This window comes from Glycine soja, chromosome 17 (assembly GCF_004193775.1).
Source record: "Glycine soja cultivar W05 chromosome 17, ASM419377v2, whole genome shotgun sequence".
Taxonomy (NCBI): domain Eukaryota; kingdom Viridiplantae; phylum Streptophyta; class Magnoliopsida; order Fabales; family Fabaceae; genus Glycine; species Glycine soja.
Window position 1 is genome coordinate 27,370,441 of NC_041018.1, and position 26,502 is coordinate 27,396,942.

The 26,502-nt window shown below is 32.1% G+C and overlaps 2 protein-coding genes across 5 annotated transcripts; one reads left to right on the top strand and one right to left on the bottom strand.

Moving 5' to 3' along the window:
- Window positions 1-12,297: 12,297 nt before the first annotated feature.
- Window positions 12,298-13,058, bottom strand: LOC114392089. The gene is made up of 3 exons (XM_028353125.1): window positions 12,877-13,058; window positions 12,668-12,788; window positions 12,298-12,587 (listed from the first exon to the last, which is right to left on the bottom strand). Exons 1-3 carry the CDS (start codon window positions 13,041-13,043, stop codon window positions 12,423-12,425), a joined length of 453 nt encoding a protein of 150 aa, XP_028208926.1. The 5' UTR covers window positions 13,044-13,058; the 3' UTR covers window positions 12,298-12,422.
- A 7,605-nt stretch (window positions 13,059-20,663) lies between these two features.
- On the top strand, window positions 20,664-26,410 carry LOC114392460 (metal-nicotianamine transporter YSL3-like). 4 transcript variants are annotated; one of them, XM_028353609.1, is made up of 9 exons: window positions 20,664-20,946; window positions 21,082-21,235; window positions 22,502-22,885; window positions 23,298-23,467; window positions 23,897-23,994; window positions 24,085-24,222; window positions 24,325-24,514; window positions 24,617-24,731; window positions 25,304-26,410. In XM_028353609.1, the coding sequence occupies exons 3-9, from the start codon at window positions 22,513-22,515 to the stop codon at window positions 26,239-26,241; spliced, it is 2,022 nt and encodes a 673-aa protein (XP_028209410.1). In that variant the 5' UTR covers window positions 20,664-20,946; window positions 21,082-21,235; window positions 22,502-22,512; the 3' UTR covers window positions 26,242-26,410. The 4 variants fall into 4 exon arrangements, with proteins under 4 accessions (XP_028209410.1, XP_028209409.1, XP_028209407.1 ...); XM_028353608.1 differs by having other exon boundaries at window positions 20,664-21,235; XM_028353606.1 differs by lacking the exons at window positions 20,664-20,946; window positions 21,082-21,235 and adding an exon at window positions 22,298-22,400.
- The last annotated feature ends 92 nt before the right edge of the window (window positions 26,411-26,502 follow it).

Here is a 26,502-nt window from a genome sequence, read left to right on the forward strand (position 1 = left end):
CCAAACATGCAAGAATGATATCATGCATGTATCTTTCTAGCTATATACATATATACACACATGAACACCCATAATTGACTGAATTGTTTGATTTCAAGCCTTTAGAAAGACTTATCAATTCATGTTGCCTGAGGAAGTTTGATGTTTCTAGCCTAACTGCATTTTAATACATAAGCTTGCGACTTCAAAAAAGCAATACACCTTAGCTAAGAGATCTCTTAACTTGCGAGTTAGGATTCTTAGCCTAGCAGCTTGCATTGTTCAATTTTTATAATTTGATCTATTTTTTAATTCTTGATTTTTCCTTTTTTCATTAAAGTAACTATCGATTTTTCTCTTATAAGGATCTATCTTACAACAAGGACATGCCTGGACCACGTATAGAATCCATTAGGGAGTTGAACAAGCTGTCAACCTTGTAATGTAGAATTGATTGTTAAACTAGTAACTCAAATCTGAATTAGTTTTGATAATAACAATCCTAACAAAACATATGCTTTCTCATTTGTCAACATAATTATTGTTGGTTGTAACTTCAATGGTCCTATTCCAGACAACATAGGAAATTTGCAGGAGCTCCTCTTCTTGTAACGATTTTTTAACTACAATATTCTAGTGGAAAAAAATTGAAATGATTTTTTAGTTGGTCCAACTAAAAATTCATGAATGATGATTTTATAGACATAAAGGGATAAGTTCAAAGAAATTATGATAGTTTTTTGCGATTAGAATGTTAGTTATTTTTATTTGGGGTATCCAAGGTGACAAAATGTTGATTTTGGAATATATGTAGGCAATGAGAGTGTCAAGTGCTTCTTATGTTGCATGGTGGCTTGTTATTTATATTTCTGAGGTTCTTACCACAAAACTTGTACCATGTTTTTGCCATAACTACTCTCCAACTCCAAGGATATAACCTAACATGACTTTTTCTCTTTTATACAGGGTCCAGTGCCTTTGGAGATTCACTTTTATACAAGGTTCCTATCTTTGTAGCAGAAAGTGTACCAAAAGATGTAACAAAGACATCTAGGTTTTGTTTTTCATTTCCCCTTGCAATTCATGATGGTTACTGTTGTGTCATTCGTAGTGAGTGGATCCTTTAGTGTCTAGTTGTAAGATATTGTGAAATTATCAAAAACATTTTTATTTCTTTCTCCATCAATGTCTAATAGCTAATGATTTCCAAGATCATGGCAACCCTGTTTAACAAGCTAGTGCTCATAGTGAGTGATATTTATAGTTAATGAGTTTGTAATAATTTGTTGTCATACCCTAATTTCGTCCGGGGACCATTGTTTGCCGGCATGCAACCTTCGTTTGACCACTTCAAAATGTTTAACACCCATTGCCGTGGAATCCGTAAAGTTCCAGAATGTTTCGCAGAGAAACCGGCCAAAAACACGAAAACGGGAGTGTATTTAGCAAAGTGGGGGGTGTGTAAATAGACTGTTACACTCTAATTTCATCCAGGGACCATTGTTGATCACTTTGGAAGGCTTAACACCCATCGTCGTGGAATCCGTAAAGTTTCATGAGGTTTCGAAAAAAAAAACAACCAAAAACTCAAAAATAGGGGGGTGAACTTATCAAGATAGGGGTGTAAATAGAAATTTTTGAATCTAGGGTTGCTTAAGGAGGAAGCAACCTAGCTCGCCTGGGCGGCAACCTCCTCCCCATTTTTTCTATAAATAGGCCGAGGGGGCTGTTCCAAAGAGGCCCTGACCCATATGTTATGCATTTCAATTGTTTTGGGTGAAAAAATGTGTTTCCGTGAAGAAAATCCAAGCCAAGGTGCTTCCATAACGCTTTCGAGACGTTTTCGTGAGCAATTTCGTGAAGATTTTCTGTCGTTCTTCGCCGTTTTTCGTCCGTTCTTCGTTCTTCAACCGGTAAGTTTTCGAATCCGAGACTTTCAATTCATTTCTTGTTTTGTTGGCTTTCATCTTTATTTCGTTCCCTTTCGGTTTTCTTTTCTTCTGTTTTTAACGAGCTTTAATCGAGCGTTTAAGCCTTTATCTCGCCTAATAAATGATTAAATGAATTTCAACCAATTATTTGTGTTGTAATATCGTTTAATCACTGTTAAAGCAAAATCTAATCGATTGTTCACACTGTAACCTCGGTTAAATAAAAAAAAGAAAAATAATAATAAAATAATAAAAATATCTTGAAAAAAATAATAATAAAATAATCAAAATATCTTTGAATAAAATAATCAAAAAAATCAATCAGACATTTTTCTTTGAAAGTTTTCCTTGAATGAATTGACTAATAACCAAAGTGAAACTAAGGCTAAAATCAACTCACAAATCAAGCTTCGTCCGCAAAAGTCACTCAAAACTGTTTTAAGGTCCAACGCCTTAAACAGTCCTCTTTGCTTTTATCGATTAACATGGACCGTTCAAAAGCATAAAATCAACACATAACTTTATCGCTTATGCAAGAACTACGTAGGTCTAATTTCATCATTGCAATTGAGGATACGTAGGAGCAAAAGTCCCGCTTTTTTCGACCACCCCAAGAGATCGTTAATGGTTCAACGCCTTAACGTTTCTCTCTCCTTTCAAAAGCCAAGAGATTGTTAATGGTCCAATGCCTTAACGTTTCTCTCCTTTCAAAACCAAGAGATCGTTAATGGTCCAACACCTTAACGTTTCTCTCCATTTCAAAAATCAAAAGATCGTTTAAAGGTCTAATGCCTTAAATTACTTTTGTTCAATTAAAATATATCTTGCGGAAAAAGATAAAAACAACTTAACCAACATTTGGTTCTGAAAGTGGCGATGGTGTTATATCGATATAATGACTGATTTAATTAACAAATTAAATGGTGACTCTTTGTTGTTGAACGATGCAAAAAAGAGTTGTGAAGAGTCACAACCCTATACAGCATTGACGTCTCCCGATAATGATTACATTTGATGTAGTATAGGGAGATACAACTGCAGTAATTGTCTTAGTGCATTTATTACGATGGTGCCTTAGTGGTGTAAGTTTTATGTGGGATGGGAAAGTGGTTTTCTTTTGTAGACAAAGTGGAAGTTCAGAAGGCAATCTAATAGCAGAGTAAGCAAGGATATTAAGCGTGTAGGAAGTGTGTACGTATCGAGAAAAGTAAGGGTTGACCAGCAATTGTACAGTGTATTTATTAGGAATACGGATTCGTTGGTGTAATTTTAATTTGACAGTGAATATAAGTTGAATTTATTTGTAGACTAAGTGGAAGTTCAAAAGGTAATGGTATAGGACTGGAAGCACGAATAAAAACTGTGGATGGTTGGTCCAGGACCCCAGGGACTTCGAAAACATTTTCATTAAATTAAATCATATGATATCATTCATATTAAATATTAAAGGATTGAAGTTGGATTTATTTGTAGACTAAGTGGAAGTGTAAAAACCAATCGTATAGGAGTGTAAGCACGAATACAAAATGTGCAGGGGTGGTCCAGGTAGTTGGAAAACATTTTCGTTAAATCACATTAAATAAAAAAGGATTTCAATTTAATTAACCATAATATGAATTTGTACGTGTATTTCGTAAATAATTGTATGATTTGCAGTTATATAAATAAATTACCATGAAATAAACAATTTGATATTGACCATGTAATATAAATTTTCAGATAACATTTGCAGCATTAAATAAATTTGTTGAAGTTGCATTGAATTCCCCGAAGTCAGTATAGGAATTTTGGAATGCAACAGCATACATGGTACATGTGTTATATGTCAAACTGAACAAAAGGAGTAAAACCGAATATGATGTAGAATTAAATAAATTTGTTGAAGTTGCATTAGTATAACAATTTTGGAATGCAACAACATACATAGTACATGTGTTATATGTCAGACTGAATAAAACAAACAAACAGAAAGGTGTAATTAATGCGACAGCATAATTGTATTGTACGATGGAAGGATACCTGTTTATAAATTGGCAAAGACTTCCTTGTAAACAACATTAGTGGTAATATTTTTTGGATTACCGTCATTGTCATGTATGAGAATATGAAGTCCATCTTTGCTTTTAACCCTTGAGAGTGCAACATATAGTTGGCCATTACCAAAAACTGGGTGTGGCAAGTACAGTCCTATGTGGTGTAATGATTGTCCCTGAGATTTGTTTATAGTCATAGCATAAGAAACTATGAATGGAAACTGCCTCCTTATAAGTTTGAATGGTCATGGAGATTCAGAAGGAGACATATTTATTCTGGGTATGTATGTCCTATTTCCTGAATTAGGCCCAGTAATTACTTCAACCTCAATCACATTAGATCTGAGTTTGGTGATAATGAGCCTAGTTCCATTGCATAGGCCATCAGTCTGGTCGAGATTTCGTATTAGCATGATTGGAGTTCCAACCTTAAGTTTTAATTTATGATTAGGTATACCTGATGTTTGCAATGAATACAGAAATTCAGGTGGCAATAATGCGAAAGCAGGATTGAGCAATTCATCTAATTTATCAATACTATCTGCGCTGCAATACTCTTTTTCGTTATTGGGTATAAGTGATAGGACATAATCATTTATTTTGTCAACAATTTCTTTTTTAGAGGCAAGAACAACTCTTTTTTGCAAGTTATTTGTGTCACTGTAGTTATCTATCAAGCTAGGATAGGTGGCTTCAACAATAGCATGGATAGGATTATCATAATTTTTTATAAGAAACTCATCTGGAATAGTGATTTCTGAAAATCCGTCATTATATTGTCCAATTTTTCCATCTCCTATGTCAAGTAGCCAATGTGAAAATTGTTTGAGTTCTTCATTGTTGGGCTGTTGGGGAGCATTTGATAGCAATCTCATGTTTTTTGTAAGTTTAAGAATTTGGCAATGGCCCCAAATGTATGATGCATTTATAGTTGCATGGACGATGTCTGAGCGATTACCTTCTGGAACAATTGGCAAGATCTGTCGAAAATCTCCACCAAAAACGATAATCTTCCCTCCAAAAGGCAGATTGTTTTGCATGATGTCTTTAAGACTTTTATCTAGTGCCTCAAATGCAAATTTGTGACACATTGGAGCTTCATCCCAGACTATTAGTTTTGTAACCTTTAATAATTCAGCTAACTCACTGCCTTGATGAATATTGCATGTTGAATTTTCTATTGTAGGGACTGGTATAGCAAATTTGGAATGTGCGGTCCGACCACCAGGCAATAGTAATGAAGCAATTCCACTTGAAGCAACTGTACAAAAAATTCCACCATTGGAGCGTATACTAGATGATAAGGTTGTCCAAACAAATGTTTTGCCAGTTCCACCATATCCATAGAGAAAGTAAACTACAACTGATTGAGTGTTAACTACAGACATAATGGTATCGACAATAGTTTTTTGCTCATCTGTAATTATATATACACATATTGACAAATAGTAATATATACTATTGTGATTAAGGAGTTGCTATATCAAATTTGTCATAATTTGTGAATACCTGTGAGTAATTGGTATGTCGTGTTGTATTGTTCTGCTAACATTTCTTTGTCATATGCCATTTCATTATGGATCAAATTATTATGATGTTGGTTTCGTGCATATCCTATTAGGTATGGCATGGATGGAAAATATCGCAAGCTCCTTCTGTTCGCTTGTAGCATATTCTCAATCTCAGTTAAGCATAAATGAATTGTTTCCTTTTCAGTAAGGCGAATACCTGTGATTAGTAAAATAATAAACATAATGATTATGAGTAAACAATATTTATTTAGAATATATAAAATCACCTTGTTTTCTATGATTGAATATGATATCATCTGCCATCCATTGCCATGTCTGTTGCCAAACATATTCTGGTCTGTCCATGGTGTTCATAAATAAAAGCTTGACAAATAATTTTCTTAGGTAGTGTGCAGTACCCCAATTATTAGCTTCCTGTAAAGCACTAATAAATTCTTGATCACTACCTAGAAAGCCTTTTGCAAAACATGTTTCCCTAAATGTAGGATATACCAGGCCGTTGACTGTTCTAATGTCACTGTAAGACTGTGCACCTTTGGCAATGGATAGCATCATTCTAAGGTAAAACAGTTCACCAGCTGAAGGTGGGACCCATATGAGTCTGCCTATTGTATTCCCTTGTTTTCTTGGTTGCCAGCATCTTTTGCGGGCGACATAAACAAATCTTGAGATATATTGATGATATGTAAGATCCCGTCCATAAGAACATATTTTGTTAGAATGCATCCAGGCTGTGAACATGGATTCTTTGATTGTGATTTTTGATAGGACTTCACCTATTTGTTGATCATCTGTCCAGTAAACATGCTGTTGATTTTCAAGGTGGAAATATAGCTGCTCCACTGCCGGGGAACGCGCATGCATTGGGAATGCAAAAATTTTCCAACATGCTTCTGGGGGAGATACATATCTAATGATTCAAGCAGCACACATATATTGTTGAAGATAGAATCAGATGTTGGTAAGTTTGAGTTAAACATATAACATCAAATAAATTAATTTATGTTAAATGATTTTGTTAATTGAATCAGGTGAGAATAGAAGGATACCTGCAATCAAGATATTGCTTAATTTCATCTTGATTTCCAAGAGAAGTTGTGATACGGTCAGAACCTTTGTTGATGTATTTGAACAGATATTTAATGGATGTACTTTGATTACACCATTCCACGTTTAAGTGTGTTTTATACTTTAATAAGAGTTGTGGATTGTATGGTACAACAAATCTGTTATCTAGTTCAATTCCATTTTTCATCACCGTACGTCCATCATTTCTTCTCCCATAAACTGGGAATCCATCCTGGTCAACAATTGCTACTCCATGGAATTTTTTTGGAAAACATCTAATGCACTTTCCATTGACCATACATAATGATTTTTTATTTGCAAACCCACATGGTCCATGCATCATATGGTTGGACACAATTTCAAATAATTGTGCCTGGGTTTGTTTGTCAGGTATTTCTGCTGAAATCATTTGATCAATATCGTGTGGGTTTGGTAACTTGTTTGAAGGGTGCAGAAAAATTAAAATGTGGGCATGTGGCAATCCTCTTTTTTGCCACTCAATTGTATAAATATCTGTAATAAACTTGCATTAGTGATATTATAAACATCAATTTAGAAAGTAGGGAAAAAGTCATAGAATTTTTTATTACTTACATCCAATAATATTGCCAAAGATATTGCCATGTTTTAAGTCATTCATTAATTGATTGAGTTTTATTTTGAAAACTCGTGTGATAATATCAGGGCAATTATTGGGGGTCAGATTGGATTGTGTGTCCTTGCGTTGTATTTCTGGCCATGTTGGATTACATGTCATTGTTAAGAATAAGTCTGGAAATCCAAGATGTCCACAAATTGCCATGCCATCAAAATACAGTTGCTCCATATATCTTTGACTACCAACAAAAATACTTGGCAGTATGATTCTCTTTCCTCTGTCCCTACCAAGTGTTTCAGGATGATCATTAGAGCCAGTTAAATTGATGTATTTGTCAACCTTGAGTTGTTGTTGATGCTGTCTGACATAGTTTAGTTTTTGAAACTCAATCATACAATATCCATCAACAATCCATTGCTGAAATAATCTTCTGGAATGAAGTATAGTCTGTGCTTCATTCGTTCTTGACTGTAGGCGGTAACAAAAATATTCGCGCAATGTGACTTGTTTCCTCTTTGCAGCATGTATATTGGCATGATCTTTGTGATGTATATTTAGTCTGTAACCATCTTCTCCTTTTGGGTATAAAAGTGGATATTGCAAAGGCAAATATGCAGGATGAAGTTCATGTATTCTCTTCAGAAGTCCGGATTGTTTTTCTATTATAATATCTCTTTTATCAGCTGAGTGTTCATCACCAACAATCAAGGCAGCAACTTCAGTGGTAGTTGGTAAGTTATACAACCTTTCGTCTGTTTGTCTTTGACTAATGAGTTTCATCTTCAGGTCTGGAACTGCAACAGAATGCAATTTGTCCCTTTCCATTCGAAACCTTTGAGCATAGTGATTGTGATGATCAAGCATGTCTTTGATTGCAATGATAATCTGTTCATCAAGCATATCATGCATCCTGTAAATAAAAAATTAGCTAGAACAGTACACACAACTATTTGAATATGTAATTTTTTACATGTGTGACATAAGTATGAATACTAACGGGTTTTGTGAAAGTCTGTTGATGATCTCATTGTCTATATCATAAATATATAGTTGTGCAAACTTAGGTGGATTATTAGGCATAGGGAGGAGGCTTCCAATAAGATGGTGTGTTTGTCCATGTATACGGAAAGTTGGAGGTCCTTTTCCAGTGTTATAGGATTTGTCAAATTTGATACCGGGAGATGTAAAGGCAAACATTAGATTATATATTCGTATGTACTGCTGGAAATTCTTAGCTTTAGGATCCTGGTTATTGAAAAGTAAGTGATTTAATGGATGGGGTGATTCATGCAATAGAGGCAATTGTATTTTTCCATCAGAACAACATAATGAAAACCTTGGTTTGTTTGTTTGTGTCTTTATTTATCCTCTCATCATACCACATCATAGCCTTACAATGTGGGCATTCCCATGCAGGATCTCCGATATCAATGTAAGTACCACCTATAAATAAGGTATGAATAATAATTAAATATATCAAACACATTTGAATAAATTTTATAGTTGGAAGATCAAACCTGTATTTTGGTATGCAGATGAGGCAAATAGAAAGGTCTGTTCATCATAATCATCAAGATCGTCTATTGTTGGGTCATTTAATGAGTATTCTATGCAAATTGATATGGTATAACACACATCAGCCGGAAATATTCGATTTATTTATTTGATCATCGAAGAAACAGAATATAAAAAAATATAAATGATGGATAAATACCTATATCAATGTTTTCCTGTGTCATATTTACATCATCATCAGTGGAATCTGAGTTGTCATCACCGACAAATTGATCATGTTGTGTAGTGTTAGTTGGTGTCTGTTGTTCATCTGGATAATAAACAGCCAATTTGACATTTTATATATAAGTTGACTGTAGAACAAAATTTGAAAAGAATGTAATAATAAATAAAATGTGTGCATGTAGATATTTGATAATAGCATAAGAATAAAAATTATCTCTGTGAATGTCTAACTGTGTCATATTGGAATAAGTATTACTGGATTGGCATGTGGATGTAGAAGCAATTGTTATATTTTTTTTATTGTCATAAGATGACATCAAATTTCTCGGGATGGAAGAAACATTGATTGTATGTCTTTTTGAGCAATGTCTAGAATCCTTCATAAATAAAGTCTCATGTGATGGTGGTGTACATTGGAAGCTTGTAGCGGGGTTATTATTATCGTTAATGGTTGCACTACATTGTGAGTTAGACTGCAAGTTTTCTATAACAATAGTTTTTGTAAGTATAATATAATATTAATATGATATGAACAATAATAATGTATAAATGTATTACAAATTGCAAATTAGAAATCTGTATTAAGTATTACCATTAGTAGCTAAACGTTGTTTTTTCCGTTCTTGTAAAATACTTTGCCTACGCTTCCTTCGTTCAGCATATTTGTCCATGAGTAGTTTGATTTCTGCAATAACTGCCATATAATTGCCAAACAACACCAAAATCAAACATTGAAATTGTGTTAAATAAGTTGATAAATACCTATATTGATCTTTTCATGTGTCATATTTACATCATTATCGGTGGAATGTGAGCTGTCATGGGCGACAAATTGATTATGATGTGTAGTGTTAGTTTCTCTCTCATGTTTATCTGCATAATAAATAGACAATTTGGCATTCTATATATAAGTTGACTGTAGAACAAACTTTGAAAAAGATGTAATAATAAATAAAATGTGTGCATGTAGATATTTGATAATAGCATAACAATAAAAATGACCTCTATGAATGTCTGATGTGTCATATTGGAATAAGGATTACTGCCTTGGCATGTGGATGTAGAAGCAGTTGTTCTATTTTTTTTATGCTCAAAAGATGACATCAAATTTATCTGGATGCAAGAAATATTGACTGCATGTCTTTTTGAGCAACGTTCAGAATCATTTATAGATAAAGTCCCGTGCGATGGTGGTGTAGATTGGAAGCTTGTAGAAGGGTTATTATTATGGTTAATGGTTGGACTACATTGTGAGATACACTGCAAGTTGTCTATAACAATAGTTTTTGTAAGTATAATATAATATTAATGTGATGATATGAAGAATAATAATAATCTATAAATGAATTACAAATTACAAATTACAAATCTGTATTAAGTATTACCATTAGTAGTTGAACGTTGTCTTTTTCGTCTTGTAAAATAGTTTTCCTACGCTTCCTTCGTTCAGCATATATGTCCATGAGTAGTTTGATTTCTGCAACAACTGGCTTATAATTGCTAAACAGCAGGAAAATCAAATGTTGAAACTGAGTTAAATAAGTTGTTGTAGTAGGCTGACTTTAAAATGATACCAATATTATAGTTATTTGCATTTGCTTCAGCGAGTAAACGGATATGTATTTGCAATAGAAAAAGCAGAACAACATAAAACAATAGAAAAATTTGTATTCAAACACGCATTAAATTTCATACTCAATGGTTTAGTGCAGCACAAATGATCTGCTGCTCTAAAATGTTAGGTCTACAAATTCTCTGTTGTGTGAACATTTGTGATCATCATTTTTCTTATTGAAGTTGTAAACATGTAATTTTTGATGAGGGAGGAAACAAAATGTTGGAAAATAAATGGGGCATTGCCAGATGAATCGGAAGTAACAAAAGTTTTTTAACAATTGTTTTCATAGCATTAATATTGATATTGATATTGATATTGATTGATTGATTGACATTAATGGGGAATTGACAAAGGCCGTCGAATGAGGGAAATAAGTTGGTAGAGTTGGTGAATCCAGCTAACCCATGAAGCTTAGTCAGTGTTGCTGGTAAACGTGTATTTATATGTGTTCTATTAAATGCATTGAGGCATTGAGCGTGGCATCCCATAAAATAGCCGCCTATAAAACATAGAACAATGATACCATATATTTTTATAGTTGCACACATTAAATGCATTTGCAGATAATGAGGTCAGTAACAAAATAATAATAATTGTAAAGTATTCAAAAAATCAGTGTATTGAATATTGTATATATGAATAATAATATATAAATAATAATAAATTATGGAAGTCTGGGATACGTTAAGCATGGGTTAAATTTTTTTAAAATAATAATAATAATTATTATTATTATTATATAATTGGTATTATTTATTATAATTATTAAAATAGTAATAATAATAATATTAATAGTAATACTAATATTAATTGAATTAAAATTTAAAACCATATATAAATATATAATAATACTGATTCTAGTGTAATATGCCAACATATTTGAAAGCAAAAAACAAACCCTGTTATATACTTGAAAAAGGAACGAAACACTGTTATAAGTGTTATCCCTTGCCTGTTATATATAATTTTATATAAAAACATAAATAAATATGAATATAAGAATAAGTAAATTAAACCATTAAATGACATAAGTTAAATTTTTTTGTTTCATCTTTAAAATCTTAAAATTAATTGATTGTAAGAATTTAAAGTTGATTGCTCGTCATAGATGATTTAAAGCTAATTGATAAAATACAACAACAATTTATTGAATGAAACCAACTATTTTGTTCGTCATACAGTCAAACTTGACTTAGTAATATGCAAATAAAGCAAACGCAATCGATTTATATGCTATCGTATCGCAATTTGAATAGTTAATTGATATGGTTGTATGTTATTCATTTAATTAATAATTGTGATTGTATTCATGATAGTAAAGAGTATAAGACGGATGAATACCAATGAAAAGTTAAAGTTTAATAAAATATTATCATATATCATATATATTTGATATTCGATTGTTTATACATCATTTGCTATGAAATGATGGTGGACCGCACAAAATATATTGTCATATCTACTCAGTGAGCAGATTCAATACGATCAAATTGATGTTAAACAAAACATAGAAGCTGAAGTCACAGGATTGTGAAAGTCCTAATTACTCAGCTTTGATATGTTTGTTAGTTGATAACTGATACTGTGCATGCTCATCAGAATCGAAATCAGAAGACTACGACAACGATGGCTGTGAACACATTTACCAATATATATATATATATATATATATATATATATATATATATATATATATATATATATATATATATATTAAGAACAATATCATAAGTAAATATTTGACATGATGCAATATTGAAACAAAAGACCCACCATGGGAACAAAAATTGGTGGTGAACTTTCTGGCTCAACAGCTATTCTTTTTCCCTTACTTGATTGTTCCTGTATGAAAAATATTAACACAGGAGAAACACCATTTATTGTTGTTGACCTTATATTGTGATAAACTTATTTAGTTATTACCTACAACCCAAGGGTGGCTATCAATGATTGAATATGATGGAGTTCTTCACTCACATCCAACACAGATGATTGGCGTAATTGTGAACGGAACTTAAATCTGACAGCCCAAGTTTTCGACAGGATTTCATCAACACACGTTGGAAATACCTTAATATCATCCCCAGCCTAGACAGGTGAAATAAATGGTATCAATGACAAATCACAGAATCATTATTTAATTTATGGTTCTATTGTGTAGAACATACCGTTATCAACTCATCTCGACATTCTCCAGCAGTCTTACCAAACAGCTTGATACATGTTGCATCCCAGAGAAGGAAGTTTCCTTTGTCCTCATTATGCTTCATCCTAACATTTAATTTATACCTTGACATCCATAGAAATTTCAGGGAAATTTGCTAAAACAGCAAAGCGTGTAAATAAATAATCAGTACAAAAAATGATCATGGCTAACCGTGGAACTGTATCGATCACACTGGTATGGCAAGAACGACAAGCTGAGCCACCTTTTGATGGATCAAATGTGGTTGTACAGTTAGGACAACTGTCATAACTCCATGGAGCATCAATAATGATTTCGTCAACTGTTCCAACAGTTAAGCAATAACAATCCTGCAACATGGTGAATAATAGATGAGGAAACAAACATGTGGTAGAGGCCATATTAACGAAAGCATTGTTCAACTATTAACTTATCTGAGATTGTTGATTTCACCTATACTGACCACTTGAGCATTCTGCAGAAATTTTTCCACCACATTACTCTGGCTAGATTGGGACTGAGAACCATCTTTATCATTGATTATCCCACCAGAATAAAATGGGACAGACAAACTGAATGGACAACAATATAAAAAATTAGAGTTCGACCATTAAAGTGTATAAAAAATGCAATGGAACTAAAAAACATAAACGCTGCAGTATGCTAACACTGTTAAAATGCAAATTTAATGACAAACCTTTGACGAAATTCGTGTATCTCTGTAATATCAGCGTTGACATACAATTTAGATCCAAATTTGATATTCTGCACGCTTAGGGGATACTTGTCTGGAATGATATCCATCAATATCATCAACAACATACATATTTATCACTTAAAGTAAATCAATCTACATAATAAAGACTAACCAACACCCGACACACCTGTAGCATCCTTGATTTTACCTAAGGTCAATATAACAACCAATGGTTCCTAAAGCAGAAGGTTTTTGTCAATAGCATCATGTAGCTGAATAGCATAGTCCTCCCAAACAGTTATTAGAATGTCGCAGTTACTATGACCAAACAATCACAATCAGTATGTTAGTTGTTGCTAACCTATTCATCATATCATATATCATCATATAAAATAATAAGGACAAACTGCAATCGTCTGATTTGGTTAGTGTGTGAACATATATATATATATATATATATATATATATATATATATATATATGTATGTATGTATGTATATATATGTATGTATGTATGTATATGTAAAATTAACAAATTTGAATACCTGTTATCCCTGAGCCTGACTGTCATCCTGTGAGGGGGATTAACTGTCTTAACATCGATCAGATCAACAACAACACCAACAATATCTTGCCAAACATGGTCAGGCAAGACAAATGTTAGTCTGACACAAAGATGCTTATAAAATTGTTGGTTAAACAAAAAACTAAACAAACTGACCCACTAAAGTATGGCGTGGTACGAGGCCAGAGATTATATCAGTAAAAGGAGTTATGAGATAAACATTAGAAGGAATTTCTGGACGGTGGATTTCCTTGACAGATGTAGTTTTTAGGAAATAAACCAAATATGGAGCTGGGCTGACTCTGTATTCAGATTGGTTGTCAACAATCCTCAGGTTTTGAATCAAATACGAAGAACCACACTGTAACTTGTCCCGCAATTCAATGAAGAGTTCTTGCCAGAGAGTAGCTCCAATTTTTGAACCCTGAAACACTTAAACCATAAAATGAAGTGACATGACATACAATACAAATTAGTAATAACAATAATAAAAAAGAACACAACAATAACCGTTTGGTCCATCAACACCATCTCAATTGTTTGTTTACTATTTTGCTTTCGAGCTTGCCAAAGATCAGTGATACGCACAATATTTTCCATGTTCCTTTTCTGGTGTGTAACTCATATATCAGATTTTCTTTGCGAGACATCACTACAACACAAATAATAAAGACCATTGCGAATCACAAAAAGAGAGACTAATACAAAGAAAATAGGAATCACATTCAACAGGAACAAATAGTTGGGACAATACCAACATTAAAAACCTTTTTGTCATTGCAAAAAACCCCGCCAAACAGAAATGCATAACTCAAAACGTGGTAAGAATAAAACAACAGCAGACATTAGCAAACCTTTTTGGTTTTGCAAACAGGAGCAATCCGGCAAAAAAAGTTGGACGAAAATAGAAACCTGCATATAAGAGAAGAAAATAGCAACACACGTTAGTAAAGCCCAACAAAAAGGTAAAGGGTAACAGGAAAAAAAATGGACAAAAACAGAGGAAATAAAAAAAATCAAATACAAAAGTAATAAAAGATTTTAACACGGCAATGAAAACGAACAGAAACACAATAACCATACACAAACCTGGAAAAATAAGAATCAAATGACAGCTTCACGGCTGGATATAGAAGAAATCAAACAGTACTAATCAAAATGAGAGTGACAATGAGACAAAGGTTACATTTGTTTTTAGTCCAAAGCAAAAATCAAAATGAGACAACATTTGATTTCAGTCCAAAGCAATATACAACCAAATACAACGAAATTAAATGACAATCAAAATGAGACAAAGCTCAAGTATCTTTTTTTTTCAGTACAAAGCAAATATACACAAAAAAAACCAACTACAAAGGCAAAGCTTTAAACATGAAGGAAAATGAAGAGTCCAAAACAATACACATAAAAAACAAACGCAAAGGTCAATGTTTTTTAACACATGCATGCAAACGAACATAAAGGCCAAAACGAACACATGCATGCAAACCTGTAAAAAAAAAACAAAATAGAAACAGTTGTAGGCATCAAAACGAACAGAAAGGCATAAACAGTAGCAATGTAAATCAGAATCAGGCAAAGCTCACGCATGTTTTCAACACTTCAGTCCAAAGGAAACTGAAAAAGGTAAACTGACAATGAACACATAACCGAAAAAATAAGCAAATGCAACACAAACCAAAAGTTCAGAAAGCAAGCGCAAAGGAGAGAAATAGTGAACGGAATGAGCACAGAAAATGCGAAAAGAAGAAATGGGAAAAAAATGGAAAGCAGAAAAGGGAAGAAGCAAAAAGGGGCAGGACAAACATAAACAAAGGGACAACACACGTGGACTGAAGTGAGCAATCAACAAAGAAGCATAAAAGAGGGTTTTTTAATGGACAGGTGGCAACACACAGGCTGAAGAGCAAAGAAGCATAAAAGAGGGTTTATTATTGGACAGGTGGCAACACACAGGAATGAGGAAAGAAGAAGCATAAAACACGGCAATGAGCAAAGAAAGAAGCATAAAAGAAGGTCTATAACTGGACAGGTGTCAACAGGACAGAAAATAGACAGTGGACAAGTGTCAACAGGACAGAGAAAAAAGTAGTCAGGACCTTGTTTGTATAAATAGATAGATGCATTAATCACACGCGTGCACGTCCATAGGTGCCAAGTGCCAATCGTCGATATCGTGTTGCATGCACAGAACGTTGCTTGGAGAATCGTGGGGGCAGGTTACGAATAGTAAAAAGAAAGACGTGGATTTGTGGTGCTTGGGTTTTGTCGACGGTGAGGTGAATTAAGTGCAGAAGTTTTTTTCTTTTTTAAGGAAGTGCAAAAGGTACGCATTTCATGCATGTATTTCATTTATTCTGCACTTAATTGAGTTAATTCATTTAATGCATATCATTAAAACCTATAATAATTTTTTATTGTATATATTACTCCCTTCCATCTTATATACAAAACTCAATTATCTAATTTATTAAAATTAAAAAATAGTAATTAATATAGTTAATAATAATAAATTTATCTTAAATTTATAATTTTTAAAATTATTTTAATCATTAATATTTTTTCTCTTTTAATTTTATCAATATATTTTCTTTCTATTTTTTTAATGAGAAATACTTCTAGTCAAAAAGTAATAAATATAAAAAACATTATAAATTAAGTTTTATAAAAAAAACAAATATCATTTCAAACTTAAATCTTATAAATATAAACAAAAAGTATGAAGAACGAAATGAGAAGGAAGGAGACGAACTCACAAAGGCTAACATTCAGAATTAGAAAATTAGGGATTGAATTAAAAAAATTAAAAATAAAATAATCTTTTAATAAAAGATTAAATTAAAAATCAAATTATAAAATTTGTTATAAGGTTCTTAAATTTGAATTACAAAAAATAATATAATTTAATTGAATGATATAACTATATAATACATGTAATATTTCATAATCACACTATATGATATAACTTATTTTTAAGTCACACCAAATTAATCGTCTAATTATTAAAAGTCAAAGCCCTAATATAAATATGGAGTTGAGTCCTCATTTAATAACGTGTAAGAAATGCATTGAAACTCAAAATGAATTTAATATGGAATTGTTCAGATTCCAGAACTCTTCCTCGGTTTAATTTGTCTTTACTTGAGAAATAAATTATTCATCAACGGACATTTTTTAAAGTGTGTTCAGATATTAGATGTTGATAAAATTAATTTTAGAAAATTAATTTTAGTTAAAATTAATTTTAAAATGATGTGATTTATATTTAAAATTTTTTATAAAATAAGTTATGAATAAAATTCAGTATAAAATTTTGAATTCAATAAGTTACTCTAAATCAACTTATAATTAATTTTAAATTATTCTTCAACACGAAATTAAATATATGATAATATATCAAAAATTAATTATGAATCTAAAATCAATTTTTCACCAACAAACCAAATAGGCACTTAAATGTATGTTTACATTAAAGTTTAAAGAGTTAAAAAATATTTTCTTTCAAAACAATAAAATTTTCCTTCTCATTTTAAACATTGGAAGCACAAATTTACATTGAAATTCACAAACATACTTTTACAACTTTAAGTATGTGTTTAGTTCCACGTCCAAAATCCACCTTTAGAGCAAAATAACTTCAAAAGTGATAAAAAAAAAATTATTAGTCGCATAGGAGATCCACATTTAGTACTTTTTAATATACACTATAAATCAAACATACTCTTAACATTTGATTGAAAAAAAGCGAAAGGTCAAATAAGTAAGGGAAAGGGTGTTAGGAGGTTAGGCGGAAGCAAAACTAGAGACTTAACTGCATCTATAGATAGAGCTGGATATAGAGAAATACAATGGTATAGAGGCAAGAGTAAATTATATTAGCAATATGTGAAGTTTTGAGAAATTATATAAATATTGTTTTTTTATCTATTCTTATATTAATCCTCTTAATTATTAAAAAATATACACTCACATCCTTTTATACATATATTAACCTCTTAGATTTTTATAAATATATATTGACACATTTTTAATTGTTAATTTGAAAAATATTGCATCAAATTCTTATGAAGAAAAATTAGTGTAAATGTTAAAAGAGAAAAGGTTAAATTATAATTTTAGCTCTTTTATATTTTTAAAATATGTGATTTCGATTCCCCTAATTTTAAATGAAGATATTTAGTTCTTTTATTTTCTAAGATAAGTAATTTTGATATTTTAATTAGTTAACTGTTATTAGGAATTGAATTCAGGACCATTTATTCATAAACAAAGAAATAAATCACTAAGATACTTATTTTGTTTAATTAATTATCTTAACATTATTTTTTATGTATTTGAGTTATTATTTATTTTTTCAAACTATCAAATTTATAAATTAAAAAGTATTTAATATATAAATATTTTTAATTTATTTTATATCAAATTATATGTTTTTTATTTTAAAATATTTAATATTATTTTGAACATTAAATATTTTTTAATATATAATTTTTTATAATTTGAAAAAATAATAACTTTTGACTAATCATACATAAAAAATAATGTTAATATAATTAAATAAATAAAACAAATGTGTTGATTTAGAAAGAATGGTGAGTTCAATTCCTATTAAGATATTTTTTATTTTTTATTCTATTTAATCATTTTGGAGAAAGGGAGATTAAATGTGTTGATTTAGAAATAGGAGGAACAAAATTACAAAATTAAAATTATAGGAGAATCCATTACAAATAATTTAGTTCGCATCTAAAATTCAGAATTCAAACCTTAAAACTTAATTAAGGTGTTGCAAACATCAACTCTATAAAGAGAAGAAAATAGAATCTCAATTGAATTTTGATTACTACTCTATATAAACAAAGAATTGTTGGGAGAATCCCATTACAAATATTTCAGGGGACTTGCAAAGATGCGTGACAAGGATTGCAACAAACCAACGCCTTTTTTTATTCATGAAAAAAGAATATTGAAGTTATATACTAATACCTATACATCAAACATTCTCTTCTCACCAGAGTTTCCAAAGTGCAAGTTATTTATAAACAAAACACGCATTAAAATGAAACAAAGAAAAGAACAACCCAATCTCCAGTACCATTTCTTTACACACTCCTATACTCTGCTAAATCCTCAAGCCAAGGGAAAAAAAGGGGCTTTTTTCATCCTTCGCCAGAGAATATACAACTCATCTCTGTCCCCAACAAGCATAATAGGGTGCAGTAGTATACACAGAGAAATCAATCACCTCCACGCACATAATATCACTCACTTTGTTCAGCAACGCTAAACCATGGGTGCCCCGTGACAAATAAAAAAAAAAGTAAAACCTAAACTTAAAACCCTAAACTAACAATTCTTATAATTCCCTTTTGGCCTATCTTTATTACTTCTTTCTTTCATCAATAAATGTTAATAATAATTAGTTTTGGCAGAAGATTCCAATGTGACGTACTTAGGACTTGTTCTATCGAGAACCTTCTAGAAAGCTCTTTGCACAGCATCCTACGAAGAAGATCCTTGGCCGTAGGTGAGATGGAGCAGAAAACATGAGTTGAAAACCTCAAATTGGCTCGAAGCACGGCCTCGAAAATCTCCATGGGAGAATCGCCCCGAAACGGCACAAACCCGACCAACATTTGATAGAAAATGATGTCAGATACCTTTCGCTGAAAAAAGAAAAAGAAAACTCTATCTATCATCCAACAAATGCAATGGCTAATAACAAACACAACAACGACATTGCCGGAGTAAAATGCATGCAAATGCGCACTTACCAGGCTGATGGCGACCGAAGAACACAACTGGACTCACAGGAACGACGTGCCTAAGTAGTCTTCTCCACGCAGTATGTTTGAGTTCAGCAGCTCGATGTAGCTCAATGCAGTATGTTTGAGTGCAGAACGCCATAGCGTGCGAGCCACCTTTGCTAATTAGGGTTACTTAAACGAAGACGGTCCTTCAGCAAACTCGTCTTTGTTTAAGTTTCCCATAATTACAAAAATGCCATGGACTACCATTCTAAGATGGTTGTGTACGACCGCCTTAAAATTTGCGATGTAAAAACAACAAACATTGTTCCTAATTACTAAAATACCATCATGTCACATTCTAAATCGATTATGAATAACCGTCTTAGAATGTGGGTTGTAAAAATATTCTTTTTTAGTAGTGATCAAAATTATAATTTAACCTAAAAACATAAGAAATGTTTCTGCAATTTTACAAAACTTTTAGGGAAAATTCGTGTAATTTACTTTAAAGATAAAAATATTTTACTATATTATAGTTTTCCATTTAGGTTTATACATTATTTTAAAAAATAAATTACAATTTTATTTTAATTTTTTATATATTTTTATCTATAAGAATTTAACACAATATTTAAAAAAAATTATAATCTTTATACACTTTACTCGAGACAGCTGAATTAGATTTTTTTGGTAGTTTGGTTTCATATAAAAATAGGTTTAAAGGCATTAAATATTCTCATTTAAATCTCCCACACGTTAATTTTCAGTTTCTTTTCTTACGTATGCACTGTCAAAGTCGTTCGCGGGTTTATTGCTGGTTGACCTGTCACGAGTCTCTGTATCCATATTTACTAGGTTACATTTTAAAGCCACCTGTATTGTTAGTCAAAGAGAAGAGTTTTTTTTTGGTTCCGAATTCACAGCCAAACAAACGTGTGTTCAAATCACGGAGTGTTTGTTAGGACCAAAGGGAAGAAAAAAAACGGTTTCGAAGTGTAGTACAGCAATTAAAGCTTATTCTTTTTCCTTCTGTTTTTTTTTCTTTTTCTTTTTTACACTTTGTACTTTGTAGTACCGCATACTTTAACTCTGTGTTGTACTACAATTCAAGTTCATGAAGTGTTGAATGATTTGGCATGTACTTTTTTTTCCTTTTTTAGCAAAGGCATAAATATCGGACTGTGTTGCAAATCTTTGCTCGAGATGTCTCCTTTGTGAGATTGATTCTTACAAGAATTTCAAAGCCTTTTGTGGGTTTGTGAGATTATTTTAATCTCACTTTATTGGCTCATTTTTTTAGTTTGCTCATCACTAGGTTGTCACTCAAACCTGCATGCACGCCAAAATCATTTTTTGTAATTGTAGGTCTATAACGACATTTGCAGGTTTTGGATTCTTCATTTGGGGAAGGTTATGCATGTCTCACTTTTGTCTTCTCTGAAACATTTGAGGATTAAAGTTTTGCTGCGACATAGTTTTCCATTTGTATCACCCTGTTAGTGAGCTCCATTCTTCTATAATCCGAAAGGAAAATTTGAGGTATGACATTTGATTTAGTTTATTTTAAAAAGGCTTAAATAATCTTTTATCCTTGTAAATTAGGAGTTTTTTTTAATATTCTAGTACTAAAAAATTGTGTTTTAATTTTATTCTATGTTTTAGATGTTGACATCCCATCAACTTGTTATGTCATAAAGAGTTTTATAAAATAATTACATCATTCGGTATATAAAAAACATACATATAACTATCTTGTTAAACTATTTGATGACATGGTGTTAATGGATTGTTAATCTCACAATTAGGTCATTAGTTAACACTTTACTTAAGAACAAGTACTAAAAAAATTGGGGAAAAATATATTTTTGATATGTGAGCATTCAATCAAACTTGACTTTAGTCTATACTTTTAAATTGGTGAATTTAATTCTTCAACTCTTAAAATTATGTATGTGAATTTAGTCCTTCTTTGAAAAAATGTCACTAAATGTCAAGTTTAAACTAAGAAAAGATTAAATTCTCATATTTTTAAAAGTTGGAAACTAAATTCATCAATTTGAAAGTATATGAACAAAAATAAGTTTAACCGAAATTTTATGGACAAAAACACATATTCCCCAAAATTTAAACTTCCAAGGACTAAGCCACCAAAAAAAAAGCTTTGAAGTAGTAAAATAAAAAACACCCTATCTTATAAAGAAGAAAAGGTTATTTAAACCTTTAAAATAATAATTATGTTTTTTAGGAAATAACTGTCTTATTTTATATTATCTTTTTGATAGATTTTTTTTAATTTTTTTTAAAATTTATCTATTTCAAGGAATGTGTGTATATATGTCATAAAAGAAAGAAAATTTTCTCATTCCTTTTGTTTTCATTTTTTTATAATGAAGTATAGAATGGGTGAATGGAGCCTCGAGTCTATTCCTACAAATCATAACTTTATTATCCAATTTGGATTAGAAGTTCTCTCTTTGCAATTTGGATACTTCTTAAAACACATGCCAAAAATGAAAAGAACATTTTCTCATTCCTTTTGTTTTCTATCACTTCAGATTTTATAATGAAGTATTATTTATTAGTCATATCCTTGTTATCGTGGGTGACTCAAATCTACATTTACAAATTTTAACTTGTTATCCAGTTTGGATTACATGTTCTCTCTTTGCAATTTGGATACTTTTTTGTAAAATAGAGATGCCAAGTGAGATGTAGCAGTGGAGAGTTCTATTCTAGCTATCCTTGGTTACAATTGTTTCCTTTTCTAACAGTGTCACACTTTGCTCATTTTGTTTTCTTCTCCAGAGATTAATTTGATGGGCACTATGAACAATAATGAAGAACTCGATGGCATTCAGAATTGTGACAATGATGACATTGAAAAAGCTGGACTTGAGGAGCTAGAGGAGCAAAGTGGAGTAGCATCATGGACAAGGCAAATCACAATTCGAGGACTAATAACTAGCTTCATCATTGGTATCGTCTATAGTGTGATTGTGATGAAGCTGAACCTCTCAACAGGGCTTGTTCCGAATCTTAATGTTTCAGCAGCTCTCCTTGGCTTTGTGCTAGTTCGAGCTTGGATCATGCTTCTTGAGAAAGCTAATGTTGTGTCAAAACCTTTCACTAGACAGGAGAATACCATAATTCAGACTTGTGCCGTTGCATGCTATAGCACTGCTTTTGGAGGTGAGCCTTCACTTATGTAAATTTCTATGCTTACAATTCAAATTGAATTCTTTAATTTGTTTATGTGTATAACTAGTTTCTACTTTTCTTTTACTAACCCAAAAATTTATTTGATTGTTCATAAACAAATATTTTTAAGTAGTTTTTAACGTTTTTTAGTAGTTTCTAATGTTTTTTAAAATCTACATAAAGTAATGTCTTTTAAAACGTCAACTTCTAATTTTTATAGCTTTTTATATTTTATTTTTTATATCCTTAAAATATTTATTCAATTTTTTTATTATCTTTTTTAAATATATTATTAGTGTCATTTTGAAGCTAGCTTAAAAGCTTCTAGTTACTAGTTAGCTTTTCAGGTAATTTTGTCCAACATAACTATAAATAAATAGTTGATAGTTGTTTATTTTTGTAGGTGGTTTTGGGTCACACCTCTTGGGTTTGAATAGGAAGACATATGAGCAAGCAGGGGTTGATACAAAGGGGAATACTCCTATCACCAAGGAGCCCGGCATTGGCTGGATGACAGCCTTTCTCTTTGTGACATACTTTGTCGGGTTATCAGCATTGATTCCCCTTAGGAAGGTATTTCTTATGTGTAGCCTTGTACGGTTTTCACTTGATTAATTGATCATATTTGGTTATTCAAAGGTTTTATTTTCAGAGTTTATTATTAGTTTAATATAGGTTTAAGGGTACTTTTAGTTCCTCGAGTATCCTTGTAATTGTGCAATTTTACTCTCTCAGATTTCAATTTGCCAATTGGATCCCTTGATTATTGAAAACGTGCAATTTTAGTCCTTTAGATTTCAATTGTGTCAATTGGGTCCCCTAGATATCACAATTGTGTAATTTTAGTCCCTCAAATTTTATAATTGTCATACCTAAGACACCAAAAGTGCAACTAAGTCTTTAATGTAAATATGATGAAAATCTCAATTTGGACAAATTTGGTTGGGATTGGGAGTAACTTGATTTGTGTTGCTGCCTGATGCATTGTGTGTTATTTAACAGATGATGATCATAGACTACAAATTGACTTATCCAACTGGAACTGCTACAGCTGTTCTTATTAATGGGTTCCATACTCCTAAAGGAGATGAGATGGCCAAGTATGAATCTGCTTTTATTTTGGGTTAGTTGTATTTTCCAGGTTAAACAGTATATACAATTTAAATAAAACTTGTTTACATTTTTCACAGGAAGCAGGTCCATGGTTTCTTGAAATTCTTCTCATTCAGTTTCCTTTGGTCTTTCTTCCAATGGTTCTATGCTGGTGATGGAGATCAATGTGGATTCTCTCAGTTTCCTACTTTTGGATTGAAAGCGTGGAAAAACTCGTGTGTGCTTCGATTTCGTCTTTCTTCTTCTACTGTTACAAGTCTGAACCATGAAATACTAATTGTCCATCATTGATTATTAAAATGTTTGGATTTTTGCAGATTTTACTTTGACTTCAGCATGAATTATGTTGGAGCAGGAATGATTTGTTCCCATCTTGTCAACTTATCCTTGCTTCTTGGTGCCGTGCTCTCTTGGGGTGTTATGTGGCCATTGATCAGAGGACTAAAAGGACAATGGTTCCCTGAGAGTTTATCAGAAAGTAGTATGAAGAGTCTTAATGGTTATAAGGTCTGAAATGAACTACAATAAAGGACTTTCATAGCTAATTTGATTTATGTTCTTCCATTTCAAGCCTTAAGTAAGTAACCTTCCTCCATTTTCTTGATACAGGTTTTTATTTCCATTGCCTTAATCCTTGGAGATGGGCTCTACAATTTTGCCAAAATTTTGCTTTTTACTGCTACAAATATCCATGCCAGCATGGAAAGGAGGAATCATAAATCACGTAATTAACTAACTTGCCTCTTTTCAGTTTCCCAGTTCTGGGGTTATGTTATTCTCAAATCTCAAGTTTGCTTTTCTATGTTAGGCCTCACAAAACTACTACTTTGAGGACAATGTGAGTAAGGGGCAGAAGGGGAAAAAGAGTATTGGAAAATAAGGGTATTGATTAATGATAAGGCTTAATTGCACATTTTATCACTTAACTATCATGATTTCGCAAATTTTATCACCAAAGTTTTACTTTTGTGCATTTTACCATGATGATAATTTGGTGGTAAAATATACTATTAAACCTAATGATAGTAAAAGGGGAGGGAAAGATCTGGGAGAGGTAGACAAGAATAGAGTTATTCTACTCTAATTCTAAATTCTATTTTTCTTTTTTGATTTAATCAACTAAGCACATGTGTGATTATACTTAATTTTTAATCAAAATAGATTTTCAGACTGCAACATTTCTTCAATATAGGCTAGTTTGAACATAAAATAAGCTTATTCAACATGTCCCTAATAGATACAATACAACCTTAATTACTAAAGCTAGCCACATTTGGTTTGTAATATTCACTGCAGTTTCAATTTCAGATATCCAGAAGCAGCAGCAGCCTCTTGATCTTAAACGCAATGAAGTGTTTGTAAGAGAAAGAATTCCTATATGGTTAGCATTTACAGGATACATACTGTTCTCTGCCATTTCTATCATAATTATCCCTTTGATTTTCCCTGAAGTGAAGTGGTATTATGTGGTGGTTGCTTATCTGCTTGCACCAACTCTTAGCTTCTGCAACGCTTACAGTGCTGGCTTGACCGACATGAACATGGCCTATAACTATGGGAAAGTGGCTCTCTTTGTGCTAGCTGCCTTAGGCGGGAAAAGCCATGGCGTGGTGGCCGGACTTGTAGGGTGTGGCGTGATCAAATCTCTTGTTTCCACCTCATCCGACTTGATGCAAGATTTCAAGACCGGCCACCTCACCTTCGCTTCCCCTCGGTCGATGCTTCTTTCGCAAGCTATCGGAACAGCGATAGGTTGTGTCCTTGCACCTCTCACATTCTTCCTTTTCTATAAGGCTTTTGATGTAGGGAATCCAGATGGTGATTACAAAGCTCCATATGCCATCATTTATAGAAACATGGCGATTCTAGGTGTGGAAGGCTTTTCTGCACTCCCTCACCATTGCTTGCAGCTCTGTTGTGGGTTCTTTGCATTTGCTGTAGCAACCAACTTGGTGAGAGATTTGAACCCTAAAAACATTGGTAGATGGATTCCACTTCCAATGGCAATGGCTGTACCCTTTGTAGTTGGTGGATACTTTGCAATTGACATGTGTATGGGTAGTTTAGTTGTGTATGCATGGCAAACACTTAAAAGCAAGGAGGCAAGTTTGATGGTACCAGCAGCGGCTTCTGGTTTGATTTGTGGAGATGGATTTTGGATTCTCCCTTCATCTATTCTTGCTTTGTTTAAGGTTCATCCCCCAATCTGTATGAGATTCTTGCCAACCAAGTAGAACTTCACTTGCAAGAGATGTAGTCAAATTATGTGTATCACACATAATTTAGTTTAGGTGACAAAGGGAAAATTAAGTATGAAAATGTTACAAAAGTGTTTGAACAGATTATTACCAACACACCTTGTGATTGATCTAAATAAAATAGCTTTGTTAGCCTTCTCATAAATTTATGGATCTTAGTCCTTAGAACGCAAAACTATGCCCATAACACTAATTTTATGGATTTTAGCAATTACATTGTGCACGAGGTTAAAATAT